Source organism: Camellia sinensis, chromosome 9, assembly GCF_055761805.1.
Source record: "Camellia sinensis isolate YWXY chromosome 9, ASM5576180v1, whole genome shotgun sequence".
Lineage (NCBI taxonomy): Eukaryota > Viridiplantae > Streptophyta > Magnoliopsida > Ericales > Theaceae > Camellia > Camellia sinensis.
Genome location: NC_138969.1, coordinates 117795275 through 117811636, shown reverse-complemented (window position 1 = coordinate 117811636; position 16362 = coordinate 117795275). Strand labels below are relative to the sequence as shown.

Genomic DNA, 16362 nt, shown 5'->3' with positions numbered 1-16362 from the left:
TTTTCAGTACCTCGCTAGGCGCTGATGAGAAACTTCAGCTGCTAGAACTGCTGAGGGAAAATATGGAGGTATTCGCATGGTCAGCATATGATACTCCAGGGTTGGACCTAGAATTTGCTTGCCACAAGCTCAACATCAACCCTTCAGCTCGGCCCATCTCGGAGATCCTCAGTTAAGCACACCGAAGCAGTAATTACTGAAGTCGAAAAACTCCTGGCTTCAGGAGCAATCAAAGAAGTTCAGTACCCGCAATGGCTGTCCAACACAGTTGTAGTCAAGAAAAAGAACGAAAAATGGAGAGTTTGTGTTGACTTCACTTGCTTGAACAAAGCCTGCCCTAAAGATAGCTTTCCGCTACCTCGCATGGATCAACTAGTAGGCTCAACAACAGGGCATGAGTGCATGAGCTTTCTAGACGCTTATAGCGATTATCATCAGATACCACTGTTCGGTCCGGATCAAGAAAAGACAGCATTTATCACTCCAAGAGGAACTTACTGCTACAAAGTAATGCCGTTTGGCCTCAAGAACACCGGAGCAACCTACCAGCGGATGATCACTCGGATGTTCAAAGGCCAACTTGGGAAAACCATGGAAGCTTATATAGATGATATGGTAGTCAAGAGCAAGTTCGCTACAGACCATCTTACAGACTTGAGAGAAGTTTTCGACATCTTAAAAAACCATCAGCTTCGCCTTAATGCCTCGAAATGCGCTTTGGGGGTAGGAACAAAGAAGTTCTTGGGATATATGGTCACTCACAGAGGAATTGAGGCAAATCCGGACCAAATAAAAGCAATACAAGATCTTAAAGTACCACCAAAGGCCAAGTAGCTGTAGAAATTGGCCGGAATGGCGGCCGTACTGAATCGGTTCATCAGCAAATCTTCAGATCGGATGAAGCCCTTCTTCCAGCTTTTGAGGAAAAGGGCAGCATTTGAATGGAGTTACGAGTGCACCGAAGCACTGCAAAGCCTCAAAAGATACCTCAGTACACCTCCCCTTCTGTACACTCCAGAGCCAAAAGAGGAGTTGTACCTTTATCTAGCAGTCTCAGATCATATCGTAAGCGCAGTATTAATTCGAGAAGTTAACAAGGAACAGAGGCCTGTATACTACGTTAGCAAGACTTTACTAGATGCCGAGACAAGGTATCTACCATTGGAAAAGTTAGCTTACGTACTGCTTATCGCCTCAAGGAAGTTACAGCATTACTTCTAGGGGCATACCATCAATGTCCTTACTGAATTCCCCCTCAGATCTGTGTTTAGTCGAGCTGATTTCTCTAGCAGAACAGCAAAATGGGTGGTAGAACTTGGCGAGTTTGACATTTGGTATCAACCCAAGACAGCAATTAAGGCCCAGGTTTTAGCAGATTTCGTCATAGAATTTGCTCCCACCCAGAGTACCGAACCAGGGAATCCAAGTTTGGCACAGGTGCCACGCATCACCGAACAAGGAAAGGCATGCGCTTCAGAAGCCAGGAAACTCTTCATTCAAAACATCTGGCAACTCTATGTTGATGGGTCGTCCAATAACCGAGGTTCGGGGGCAAGAGTAGTACTTATCTCACCAGAAAGATTTATTTGGGAACAGGCTCTCAGGCTCGGTTGGAAGGCTTCAAACAACGAGGCAGAGTACGAAGCGTTGTTGGCTGGCTTACGCAGCACCGAACACTTCAGTGCAGAACAGCTTCTTGTTTTCAGCGATTCACAGATAGTAGTAAACCAGCTTTCTGGGATCTATGAAACACGGGATGAGAGAATGGCCATGTACGCAGGCAAGTCCAAAGACTTACTCAAAATGTTTCAATCCATACGACTGGAACAAATTAGTCGGGACAAAAACGGTCATGCTGATGCTCTGGCTTATCTCGGCTCATCAGTGGATACCAAAGATGCCAGAAAAGTTTGGGTTAAGTTCATGCCAAAACCAAGCATTGCATCTCCAGTCCTCTGCAGTAGCGTAGAGCCGAGCTGGATGGATCCAATACTTGCTTTTCTAAAATCTGGTACTCTCCCCGAAGACAAAAAAGAAGCCAACAAAGTCAGACATAAGTCAGCTCGGTTTTGGATCTCACCATCCGAGAAGCTGTACAGACGCTCCTATATTCGCCCTTATCTTCTATGTGTGCATCCAAATCTGATCGAGAATGTTCTCTACGAAATTCACGATGGGATTTGTGGATGCCACGTTGGCGAAAGGTCACTGGCGCACCGAGCCCTCACTCACGGATATTAGTGGCCACGGATGCAACAAGATGCTCAGCAGTACGTACAGAAGTGTGATAAATGTCAGAGGTTTGCTCCATTCATTCATCAGTCAGCCAAAACTCTCACTTCACTCACCAGCCCATGGCCCTTTGCCCAATGGGGCCTGGATATTGTTAGACCATTAGCACGAGGCACGGGGAACAGACGGTTCTTCATTGCTGCAATCGACTATTTTACTAAATGGGTCGAAGTCGAGGCATTGGCAAGTATCAAAGAAGCGGATACAAAGTGGTTTGTCATGAGAAACGTGGTGGTGCGTTTCGGCATCCCGCGAGTACTGATTGAGGATAATGGGACGCAGTTCAATGGTAAGATCTTCAGAAAGTTTTGTGTCGGCCTCAGGATTGAGTATAGGAACTCTTCTCCAAGGTACCCGCAAAGCAATGGACAGGCAGAGGCGTCAAACAAAACCATCATCAACGGAATAAAGAAACGGCTTGAACATGCCAAAGGAAAATGGGTTGAAGAGTTACCCCACGTGCTATGGGCATACCGAACCACATCACGACGCTCAACGGGGGAAACACCTTACTCCCTCACTTATGGAATGGAGGCCTTCATCCCACTCGAAGTAGGCCTCCCAACCCTTCGATCTGAATTGTTTGAGAACACCAGTAATGAGGAAGCTATTGCACAAGCACTGGATATAGCAGAGGGCTGAAGAGAAGCAGCACTGATTAGACTTGTAGCGTACCAGCAGCAACTCATCAAGATTTTCAACCAAAAAGTTTTCCCAAGGCAATTTACACTAGGAGATCTGGTTTTGAGGAAGGTCATGGATCATAAATGGGTGCCTGGTGACGGCAAACTTGGGCCTAACTGGGAAGGTCCCTACAAAGTCACAGTTGTTGTTGAAAATGGAGCTTACTACCTAGAGGATCTGAATGGCAGAGCTATGCCTCGGCCCTGGAACGTAGCAAATCTAAAGAAATACTATCAATAGAATTATCCCCTAACTTCTCTATCAGAATGTCAAGGCATTTATCTGTTGACCAATGCAAATGCTTCCCCACTTCTCTCAAATTTATCAAATTCTTGTAATTAGCTTTGATGTTTATCAAACGGAATTAGCTTTGGTTCTTACCAAACGGAATTAGCTTTGATGTTTATCAAACGGAATTAGCTTTGGTCCTCACCAAATGGAATTAGCTTTGATGTTTATCAAACGGAATTAACTTTGGTCTTCACCCAAATGGACTTAGTTTCAGAGCGACTGGACGGAATATAAAATTTGGTTAGCACTCAAACATGCTAAGTGGTATTGCTTGGTGGAATAATGTTTGGCAACTAAATTGGACTTTAGCCAAGTGGAATTGCTTGGTGGAAACCACACTAACATATCTTTAGTAAACGTCTTTGAATCCACAGAATTTCTTAAGTACCAACACGTCAACACTTTAGTACTGATTCAAACAAACAGAGTTGGAACAAGCATGACCCGGTTCTGTCAGGAGTAAACTTCCAGCTTTAGTCTTACTCAACTCCAGGTGGGGCAGACAATTATTTTTTAAAAAAAAACCAACCTGGACCTGAGTAAGACACCTCTTCCTGCCTTTATCTCATTCAAGTGCATCTACGCTCTCAAAGTTAAAACAAACTTAAGCAGTTCTATCTAAGAGCACAATCTTCAATACCAATCTTACTTAGCTCCAGGTAGGGGCAAACAATTGTTTTCTTTCAAAACCAACCTGGACCTAAGTCAGACCCACTTACGAACTCAAGCACAGCCATAACACATATCCGTTAGCCACACCGAGCATTAGTTCGGCCCCGAGGTCCCAACAGTGCTTGGCCGGGGACAAACAGTACAAAACCACACCAAACATCAGTTCAGCCCCGAGGACTCAACAATGCTCGGCCGGGGGCAAGCAGTACAAAATCAGACAGAGCATCTATTTAAAAGCAGTACAGAACCAGACCGAGCATCTATTCGGCCCTGAGGTCCCAACAGTGCTCGGCCGGGGGCAGGCAGTATAGAAAACATTCAGACATAAAAGCCAAACAGCATCAGATTGCAAGTTCAAAGAGAAAATTCTATCATCCAACAAAAGGCATAGATGGCCTCATAACCAGCAGCAAAGAAAAGAAAAGAGAAAAGAAAAATTGTCTTGGCAAGGGCAGAAAGAAAGCTCGTCATGGAGACCGAGCCACAATACATCAAAACAGAAAAGCAAAAAAGTTCAAATCCTTTCAACATCAACTTTCATTAACAGATGGAAACTGAGGAGCAGCATCAACAATTTCGTCCAGGCCATCTGGGGAAGGAAAAATAGAGACAGCTCCAACTTCCTGAGAAGTAGAAGCCTTCTTAACCACATCTCCTGCGGCTTCGATCTCCAGCGTTTCAATCCCTTCAACATCCACCGTTTCAGCGGCAACATTACTGTCCTGGGTCTTGTTTGCAGAATCAGCTTTTGGGGAAACTTCGGCTGAAAGAACAGTAGGGGTGGAAACAGTCTTCGAACCCAAGGATCTCGAAGGAACGGGGACATCCTGAAACAGGGAAGAGCCTTCAGGAACCAGCACAGCAGCCAAAGCACTCGTCCAATCCTTTAGAAAGAGCTTATCTCGCAACACTAGCACCTCTTCCTTATAGGCAGCCCCAACTTCATCCCAACCTTGCTGCCAATGTTTGGCTTCCAGCGCAGAACGCTTGGCAGCCATCACGGCAATAACGGCCTCCAGTTCGGCCACCTTCCCCTCGAGTTGAGCTTGTGTCCCAATAGCATCCTCCTTCGATTTTTTAGCTGAAGCGACAATCTTATTCAAACGAAATGCTTCCCTCTCCGTGGTTCGGCGTCCTTCCTTCTCTGTCTCCAAGCTTACCGTCAGTCTCTCAGCGTTCATTGCGGCCTCCAGCACGGCCCTTTCTAGCTCTTCAACATGAGTAATAGATAGATGCATTCTCTGGATACACTGCAAAGGACAACGAAGGATTAAGAGAAAATGAGACAACAACGCAACAATAAAGACAAGTAAAATGAGGAAACACTTACAGCAGTCATCATCTGAAGGGTCCCCTTCAGGATAGGAATATCACAGGGCCCATTATGGTCGGCCATGTCAATCGGCATCAACAAAAACTTAGTCAAATCAAAGGCAAAATCCTATGAAGCGACAACTGAATCAGAAGTGGAAATAGGCCTGCCTTTATGCGACATTTGCGGCTCACATTTCTCAAAAGCCTCATCCTCAGTAGGATCCTCAGAAGCTTTCCCCACCACTACTTTGCCAGCCTCTCTTTTTCTCTTTTTTGCTCGCACAGCGACCGAAGCCGAGGGCTCGGCAACAGTCGCAGGGGTCCCAGAAGCTCCCACCTCCATCTTCACCTCCATGAGGCTCTTCGCCTCGGTCTTTTCCAGAGGGGTTTCCAAAACATCGGAGGCTCCGAAAGCCTCGGCCTCTAAGTCCACTAACACCCTTCTCTTCGCCACAGACCCGCCCCCTGCGAAACTGGGGGCAGGGAAGGGCGCTCTCTCAGAAAGTGCACCCTAACTCCTGAGACGGTTCGTGACCAAAGGAGTGAGAGACGTGTCAGTCTCGGTATCAAAGTCCAGAAGGAAAGCAGCGAGCCTCGCCTTCTTTGGAATAGTGGAGCGGTAAGTAGACTGGTAATCCAATAACTCAGGTGCAGATCTCTTTTTATACCTCAGGGCAGCTTTTATGGCTTCAGCATTCTCTCGATTCAGTCTTCGTTGGAAACGAGAGGCCTCTGCCAAAAAAAAAAAAAAAAGTGACCCATTAGAGCAACATCCAAAATAAAGTAAGAAATACAAAAAGGCATTAGAAGGAGAGGCCCGAACCTGGGTAGCTGTCTTTTTGGGGCATCTGCTTAGACTGAAACTCAGTTCCGATGGGGAACTCCCAGTTTCCACCAACTTGTAAGAAATCATCGTTGTGTTTATCCGAATCGGACAACCCAGTAACCAAATGGCAATCAAACGAGCGAACACGCAAGTAATACGTGATGTGGTCTTTGTTATGAGAAAGAGTATAACAACCTAAGATATCCCATATGTCAAGGTTCAAACCCAATCGTCTATTGAGGGCGGATACGCTGCAAACAACACAGAAAAGGTTCACAGATACTTGCATTGGGATTAACTGGACTTGATGCAGAAACCGGCGCACCAACGGATCAAGAGGAAACCGAACCCCTCTCTCAACTATGGCCGCGATGGGAAAAGCGATGGTATTTCTCGTGCCCATACGCTTGGCATCTACTTTCGCCAACGAAAGGGTAACGTCGTCGGGAATATTATAGTCCAGGCGGAACATAGCCATGGCCTCGGTGATATCAACCAGTGACCGGAACTTTCCCATTTAACAAACCTAATGGAACAAAGGTAGGACTCAGATAACAGAATGGGGAACATAGACAGTGAGTGGGCCAGACAAGATGATTAAGACAGAAAGAGGCAAGAGAAGAAGAATCACAAGAGGACTTACAGAGACTAGAACAGTGGTAGCAAATCAAGACCAGCGACGAAAAAGTCTTAGCAGAGCACCAACAAGATTGGTTCAACAAGAACGGGAAGAGTTCTTTCTCTCTCTTTGAAACTCTCTAGAGGAACGAAAAAGCAGATAAAGGGATTTGTATTGACAGCCAGAGTATTAATTGCACTAGCCGGTGCGCAGGTACACGGAGTACGACCTTCGGTATGGAATCGACGCACTATCTCTGCACACCTATCTCACATCGCCATGTGTCACCATGAAAGGACGCATGCAGGGATTGTGTGTCAGGATTGAACCGTCACCAAGACCGAACTGGAGAAAACTGAAATGATGCGACGCTTGGGAAGCAGAATAATAGCTCCCCCGAAAGGGAACCTTAGCGCGAGCTAGGGGGCAAATGAAGGGGCTGAATGTGAAATGGGTCGGGTCCAAGCCTTGGGCCGGCCCAATCCACTGAAGTCCAAATCCAAGTGGGTTGGATAAGTATATGGGCAAACCAATTGAGCCCAACTTCATGATCAACAGTCCACCCAAGTCCTCAAGCACTTGGGCCCAACCCACAGTGGAAAGGCTAGTCCAACCGTGGTGCTGGGCTGGGCCGAGTTGCAGGACTGAACCTATAGGCCGAACAAAGAGTATGATTCGAGTGCACACTAGCTAAACTAGTTAGGCACAGGTACCTAGTTTGCCACGCATCACTCGATGCACTGATTATAAAGAGTATGATTCGAGTGCACACTAGCTAAACTAGTTAGGCAAAATAGAAAGTACTTTTTTGTGTAATTTTACAAGGCATTTTGTCTAGCAACCTTGGAGTTTCTCTTAAACAGTTTGTGCGAATAGATAAGTAAAATAAAGAGTAGCGTTGAAGAATATAGATCAAAAAATGGTTAGGTAAAATAAAGAGTATTTATTTTTTGGATTTTAACTAGTGTGCTCAGGCCAAAAATTCAAATTTGAACTTTCTTTGTCCGTAGGTCCAGGCACTAAAACACTTTGCCCATAAGGATAATCTAATGTAAAAAGACCAAACTATCCATGTATATATATGTTATATGGTATTCACAAACCATACTTTTCAGTCGTTTCTCTCTCTCTCTCTCTCTCTCTCTATTGGTGTTTCTAAAACCCTACCTACCAACAATGTTGATGAAGTGAGATATGAAGATCTGATGGTTCGGCTCCGGCGATTCACCTTTGGAGGTGCCTATGGAAAATTGGGAGTGACATCAATGGTGATGCTAATCGGCTGCGTGGTGGTGCAGAGGAAGAAATTGATCTACAGATCTACAATTTAGGGCAAAATCCCATTTCTTTAAAAATCAACTCCAATGATAAAAAAACATCATTTTTGGACAACTCAACCACATTTACAATTCCACAATCATTTCCAAGAAACCATTTTAAAAACTCCTCTTTTGATTTCAAAGCCAAAACCCTAGGTTTTATCCAAAAATTCCCAAATTACAATCTTATTTAGAAAAACAAATAACTAAGTTAAAAATTATACAAAAGTGTGGATAAATTCTTACCCCAAAGTAGAAGACATGAATAGAGGATGAGTAGAATTCGACGGTCCGATCAAAACGAAACCCTTGATGTGCTCTATCTTTTACTCCAAAGGGCGAGGGTTAAGAAACCACTAGATTGAAGCGTATTTGAGGTTGAAAGATGGTTCCTAGAGAGAGAGAGAGAGAGATAAGATCTGAGGTTTTGAAATGTTTAGAGAGAGAGAGATGGAAAAGTGACTCAAAAAGTGACTTTTCGAAACTAATATATGCGTAGACTGCTCGAGCGACCAAAACGCCAATTAAGTGACCAGACACAAAAAAAGAGACCACTCGAGCGAACAAAGTACCGCTCGAGCGAAGAACACCACCCTCCTAGTATTTTTGCAAGCCTGCAAAAGTACTGAGAGTTCTAAAAGACCGTTCGAGGGCAGAAGAACCGCTCAAGCGAAGAATGACTCCCAATAGTTTTACGGACTTGCAAAAGTACTGGAAGTTCTCAAAGTGCACTCAACCACAAGAAAGTTCGCTCGAGAGAACAAACCAAAATCTGGGCAGCAACAGTTTTGAAAAACTAACTCCCAACTTGTTTCAAACATGAGCAAAACACTCCAATAGCCAAACTCAACAAGGAATAAGATGGAAGAAGACATGAACAACCATCAAGACAAGAAATCCCGGATCCAAAACAATGAACGGGTCGATTTTAAACCAGAATCATTTTAACCTCCCCCCTTAAGGAATTTCGTCCCCGAAATTTTAAAAATCAACACAAAACCACTGTATTTAAATCAACTACAACAACTCATAACTGTAGACACCCCATTTTTGACCAACCTTAAGACTTGGACGTCATCGTTTGTGCACTCGATGATTGTGCTTGCTTGTGTTCGTTTTGGGTGCTCGAAGTCCTCGGTGGAATACCCCGCCTTTGAGTCTTGAAACCTTATCTGTTTTGTGCATTATTTTGGACCAAGAGCTTGTTGTTTCAAGTCTGGAATAGTGGGTGACCTGTCGGCCAGCCCCATAGGCTATCGGCTTTGGATTGTGCTTGTCGGCTACCAGTGGTGGTCGATCGGCTATTAGTGGTGGCCGACGGCCACCAATTGTGGTTAACGGCCATCAGTCTTTTTTTTCCAGATATTTATCGACAGCTGTGCCAACTGTTGCACACCGAGCTGCATCTTCATACACATGCATGGTGGAGATGTATCTAAGCTTAAGGGGTGTTTTTCTATAAATAGGGGGGTCCCTTCTCCATTTTTGAGGGTTAGCATTTTTAGAACAAAAATATCTCTCTCTCTAGAATTCTCTCTCTCTCTCTCTCTCTCTCTCTCTTTCTCTTGTTATTTTGCACACATTTGCCTAGTTTCTCTTAGCTTTTGCATGCCAACCCTTAACCAAATACTCTCACCTTTGGGCTTAGATAACTTGGGACCCTCTTTGAGCTCTAGAAAGTGGTTTGAGCTTGGATTATTGGCTATTTTGTGTTTTGCTTCAAAGGTATAACACTTTCCTTGTTTTTACTTGCTTTATATACTTGTTTTGCCATCCTTTTAAATTGTTTTAAGGCTGTTTTTGAAGTGTAAAAACTTTTATGACCTAAAAATGGTGGTTTGAGGCTATTTTGAGTTAAGGGGTTGTCCACCCTTTTTGCTTCTTAGCTTGTTAAGCTTTTGTGGTATTATTCACCACTTTCAAACCAACTTTTATGGGCCTTTTAACCACTGATTTTCAGAGATTTTTCAGTGGTAAAAATCTTGTTTTGAAGTCCAAATTTAGAGAAGTTAGCCTCCCCTCCTTGTGTCTTGTTTGCATGCCTAGTTAGCTTCATGTGTTAGTATGTTTTTCTAGCTTAATTTAGCTCTAGTCCAGCATGTTTTTGCCTCTGTTTTGACTTGTTTCAGTTCTATTTTTGGCTGTTTTGGTCATTTAAGCCTTGTATTGCATAGTTGTACTGTAAGGCCTTGCACTAGCTTGATGTTTTAATGCTTTAATCATCATTGTTTTGAGTTAATAGCATGTTTTAATGTTGTTTTACACTTCATTTCAGTATCTAAAATCTCGGCAGTCTCCCTCCATTCTTCACTCTTTTGTTTGCTTTGAAAGTGGTTTAAACCACTTGTTTGCCCAAGTGTGAAATGGCGGTGTTGCACCTAATGGTTTAATCCCTTGGGGGGTTCATTACCAACAGTGTAATGCCTCTTTCATGCCCAAAGCAACTTGTTGTTTAAGCCATCTTTCCATTAGAGGACACTCACTAATAGACAAATCAATTAAAGAATGGTTTTGGTAATTAAAATGAGTAAACAAAATTGGACAAGTAAAAGAGGCAAGATAAGCGTCTTTCGTGTTACATTGCATGTGTTCGAATCGGACGTTAATTCGAACATAAGGAAAATAAGATATTTCATACTCAAAAGTGATGAAATATGCCACTTTCCTTGGTCCCCATTGCCCTTGATCATGCATGATAGGATAATGGACATCTAAGTCTTGGTTTGCATTAATTAAACTTGTACAAACTTGGTTCTTTGGCCATCATGCAATGAAATTGCGTGGTTGATGGTTTGAGGGCCAAGAGTTACACTTCTTTGAGCTTGTTTGATGATAAGGAGGGTAACAATACAAACAATCCTTGAGAATATACTGCTTTGCCTCTGTTTGCTTTCTGTTGCAGCAAGAGGAAGCTCAGGATAGAAACGGCCGACCGGCCATCAACAGTGGCCGACAGCCATTAGCAGTAGCCGATCGGCCACCAATGGTAGCCGACTGGCCATCAATGAAATTTTGCACAATGTGTTGGTAAGGTGGAGCAAAGGTATTCTGGAAGTTAGCATCATTGTTGGTGTTCAAATATGCAAACAGAGGCGTTCAGTGGCAAGGCGGTGGCTTTTTGGGTGGAGAAACCGAGCATGCATGCATCCCTCACTTCCCAAGGCATATCTGTTGCCTTGCCTAGTTAATCAGTTATAGCTAATTCTTGCAAATGATGTAATTATTCAAGTAGATTAGCTAGTTACTTCATGTTGTAATTAATTAGACTAGTTGCTTTGTAATTAGTTAGTTAAGTGTTTAGCTAATTAATTTGATTTGTAATATTTAACTAGCTTAGAATAGTTAGTTAATTCATATTGTGTTGTAATAATTAGCTTAGCTTAGCTTATTCATTCGGACCCTCCTTCGCGAGGGCATAATGTTGTAATAACCCCACGTCTTTCTCCCTTTTATTTAATTGCTTTTGATGGTTAGATTAGGAGCATCATATTTCAATTAGCATATCGTATGCTTGCATCCATTCATTCATATTGCATGCACCGAGGCTCGGCGCATCATTCAAACTACATTGCAATTTCAATATCTTATTTGAATACATGTTTAATTGCATGTTGTTCAAATTGATCATATGCCATATTAGTAGCCGAGCCTATTAATTGCATATTGCATATTGCATGCGTTGCATTAGGCATCTTGTATAGTTAGGAATCATGCATTTTTCTAACTAGTTTCTGTTTTGGTTTGGAGTACTCAGTAAATTCTTATGCTTTAGCATACTTGCATGAGTGTGATTGCCATGTTGCCATGTTTCGCGTGCTTGCCATGAGGCTATATGCTTTAATGCTAAACTGTTTGAATTCCTGTGGATGAAGGCTTGTTGTTTGAATTGGAACAATTCAACGAATGTATGTTTTGAGCTCACTTTGTTAAGTGGCAAATCATGTTTTAAGCCCACTATGTTTGGTGGCAAATCCGCATCTTTAAGCCCACTTGAGATGGCAAATTCAAATCATTTTTGTAAACAAACATGACTTGAAATGTTCCATTTCTTACGACGTAGTCTATACTTGCTTGCGCGTGTCACATAGTAATGTTAGTCTAATAACCAGAATAAAAATACATAATGTTTGTAAAATATCATATCATGATTAGTAGACGCCGATCTTTGATCGGGTGAGCAGGGGTACTCAATTCATGACCTTTCCCCCTCGTACCCAAGTTCCCGGGCCGAGGCAACTTTGGTGATGACGGATACGTTGCCTTCGACACGAGTCAGGGTTTCCTAAACTTTTTCAAAAATAAAATATTTAGGTGACGACTCTGTATCTAGCAAAGCAGTCTATTTTTTTGGCAATATTTGATTTAAAATCGATTTTCCAAAAGGTTTTCCAAATGTGAACTCTTTGGTGATTATCAGTTTCACATTGCACTTGTGAGACTAGATTCAGAACCGCGGAAGTCCGAACTGTGAGGCCTTCTTTTCAAACCTTTCCGAAAGGCGGGGTGCGGAAAAAGGCGAGTCCACAGTTTTTGGCAACTCTGTTGGAGAATTAGAGAACTTGACTCAAACTCATGATATTTTGTTTCATTTACACTATGTGTTTCTTTACATTTACATTTGCATCGGTGCGCCTAAGTCACAGTGTTTGACCCATCCACTGGTCATTGATTCTCATAACAACACTAAACAAAGTTCTTAATACTAAATATACAATTCACTTTTCCAAAACATATACAATGTTTACATTTAATCAACATAACAAGATTTTTATTACAAGTTTCTAACATCAAAAAAAGGTACAGATACTTCTCACAGACTTCCGCCTCACGTTCCAAAGTCCCCTCCTCAACACCATGGTGTCTCCACAACACCTTTACCAAGAGAATTGTCTTGTCTCGCAAGACTTGGTCCCGTGTATCTAGGACTCTAATCGGCCTCTTCTCATACGAGGCATCCTCATCTACCTCTAACTCGGTCTAATCCAATACATGAAACGGATCCGGCTCATACTTTTGAAGCATACAGATATGAAACACGTCATGAACCCTAGAAAGCTGTGGCAGCAAGGCTAAACAATAAGCTACCTCCCTAATGCGCTCTCAGATCTCAAAAGGCCCAATAAATCTAGGAGACAACTTCATGCTCTTCCCAAACCTCATCAAACCTCGTCTAGGTTATATTTTCAAGAAATCGTGGTCTCCTACCTCAAATGATAATGGTTTCCTCCTACAGTCAACATAGCTCTTTTGACGACTTTAAGTCGAAACCAACCTCTTACGGATAAGTGCAACCTTCTCTGTCACTTCTTGGACTAACTCAAGACCTAACATAGTTACGTCACCCGTCTCAGCCCAACACGCAAGAGATCTACACGGTCGGCTATACAAGGCCTCAAACAGTGCCATGCCAATACTTGCCTAAAAGCTATTGTTGAAGGCAAACTCCACTAAAGGCAAGTGCCACTCCCACGACCTCTTAAAGTCAAGAACAAAACCCTGAAGCATAGCTTCTAGGATCTTAATGGTACGCTCTGACTGCTCGTTAGTCTGAGGATGATAAGCAGTACTAAATGTCAATCTAGTGCCCAAGGCATTTTGTAGGCTCTGCCACAACCGAGCCGTTAAACGCAGATGTCTATCCGAAACAATACTCATAAGGATCCCATGAAGTTGAACTATCTCCCTAGCATAAAGGTCAGCAAGGTAAACTACCGAGTCACTCGTGCGCATAGGTACAAAGTCTGCTGACTTAGTTAACCAGTCAACTGTCACCCACACGGCATCATTACCCCCATTGAGTCCTCGGAAGGCCGACAACAAAACCCATCGTGACATGCTCCCACTTCCATTCGGCTATAGGCAAGGAATGCAACAAACCCACTGGCTTATGATACTCAGCCTTTACTTGTTGACAAGTAAGGCACCTTGAAACAAACAAGGCTATGTCTCTATGTCTCTCTTCATTCTCCTCCACTAAAACTGGCGACTAAGGTCATGGTACATCTTTATGCCTTCCGGGTGTACCACAAGGTGCGAATGGTGGAACTCTCAAAGTACCTTCTCTCTACAAGACCCCAGCATGAAAAGACAGTCAAGATGTCTAACACTCGAGACAGAATACACATTCAAGCCCTTCTCTATCTTCCCACTAGATATCTTCTCCCAGATAGACTCTACCTCGTGATCACCCCATCGTGTTTCCATAACTCGGCTCACAAGTGTAGGTTGTGCAATCACAATAAACAAAGATACCGACTCAGCAGACTCGCCAAGATGAAAGTCAAACTCATCAATAACGCCCAACATCTCCCATTTTCAAATGGAAATACTAGCTACACTACTAATGGATTTCCTACTCAAGGCATTGGCCACTACATTGGCCTTCCCCAGATAATAATGCAACTCGAAGTCGTAATCCTTCATAAACTCAATCCACTTTCTCTGCGTCAAATTTAAATCTTTCTGTGAAAACAGATACTTCAAACTCTTGTGATCGGAGAATACCTCAAATCTCTCACCATACAAGTAATGTCTCCAAATTTTCAAGGCAAAGATCGCCGTTGCTGGCTTTAAGTCAAGAGTAGGATAGTTTCTCTCGCGTGTTTTCAACTGACGTGCTCCATATGCTACTACCTTCCTCTCTTGCATCAAGATACAACCCAAACCTTCCCGAGATGCATCACAATACACTAAATAGCCCAAACCCCTCTACGGAATAATCAACACTAGAGCCTTAAGCTCTTGAAACGATTTCTCATAAGTCTCACTCCACACAAATTTAATTCCCTTCCTCGTTAGTCTAGTCAACGGTGAAGTTAATCTAGAGAAATCCTTCACAAAACAACGATAATACTCGGCTAACCCCAAGAAACTCTAGATCTCAAAGTCATTCTTAGTTTGTTCCCAATCTTACACTGCCTCTATCTTGGAAGAATCCATAGTTACCCTTCCCCGAATACCACATGGCCTAAGAATTTCACCTCTTTCAACTAGAACGCACACCTCCTGAACTTAGCATACAATTTGTGGGCTCTAAGCAACTCAAGTATAATCCTCAAGTGTTCCTCGTATTCCTCCTCAGAGGGTGAGTAGATCAAGATGTCGTCAACAAAGACAACCACAAAACGGTCTAAGAACTCACAAAAGATTCAGTTCAACAAATCCATAAACAAGGCCGGTGCATTGGTTAACCCAAAAGCATCATTGGAACTCATAATGGCCATACGGAGTATGGAATGTCTCTTTTGGACATCCTCCTCATTCACTCTCAACTGGTGATAACCCAATCTCAAGTCCATCTTTGAAAAGCAACAAGACCCCTTCAACTAGTCAAACAAGTCATCTATACGAGGCAATGGGTACTTATTCTTAATAGTTATCCAGTTTAAGTTCCGGTAATAAATACAAAGTCACAATGTGCCATCATTCTTCTTGGCAAAAAGAGTCGGTACTCTCCAAGGCGAAGTACTAGGACGGATAAAGCCCTTATCTAACAAATCTTGGAGTTGAATCTTCAACTCACTCAACTTAGCGAGTGCAAATGTATACGGTGCCATGGAAATCGGTGTCGTGCCAGGCACTAAATCAATAGAGAACTCAATCTCACAGTGAGGTGGTAAACTAGTGAAATTCTCAAGAAAGACGTCCGGATACTCATAAACTACCCCCAGCAACTCAACTTGGACCACATCACTCTCAACACCCAAGAATGTAGCAAGAAGGAGACTAAGCTCACCCCGACCACGCGGATCACACATTGGCAACAAGGCCCTATCAACTCGATCCCCTAAGAAATAAAAATAATCACCACTTGAGGTACACATTGTAATTCTCAAATGATAACAGTCTATAATAGCCTGACAACCAATCCATACCCAAAATAACATCAAAACTCGACATGCCAATCAACACAAAAGTGAAAGGAAGTCGGTGACTGGCAACCTCTGTCTCACAACCCTGACACCCCTAGTCCAACACAACCCCACCACCAACAGATGACTCTACCCTAAGTGGAGATGCTAACTGAGCCACTTCTAACCCAATGCTAATGCGAATGTAGACGAAATAAAATAATGTGATGCACTAATATCAATCAACACATTGGCAATAGAATTACATAACAAGAAGTTACCTCTCACTATCAAAAGTGCTGGCAACAAATCTGGCGTGGTAACAACATACACACGCCTCGTAGGTTTCTACTCCACCTACTCACCTCTTAGAGCATAAGCCTGAAACACAAATTGAGCCGAAGAGGCTCCCTAATTAGCCATCGAGGCTTGTGTTGACGGTGTAGGCTGATGGCTCTGTGTCTGTCTCGAACCAGATGTGCCACATGCTTGAGG

The 16362-nt window shown here is 43.1% G+C and overlaps 1 protein-coding gene across 1 annotated transcript; it reads left to right on the top strand.

Moving 5' to 3' along the window:
• The first annotated feature begins 852 nt into the window (after positions 1-852).
• Positions 853-2241, top strand: LOC145799700 (uncharacterized). The gene is made up of 2 exons (XM_082889327.1): positions 853-1151; positions 1260-2241. The coding sequence occupies exons 1-2, from the start codon at positions 853-855 to the stop codon at positions 2239-2241; spliced, it is 1281 nt and encodes a 426-aa protein (XP_082745453.1).
• Positions 2242-16362: the final 14121 nt, after the last annotated feature.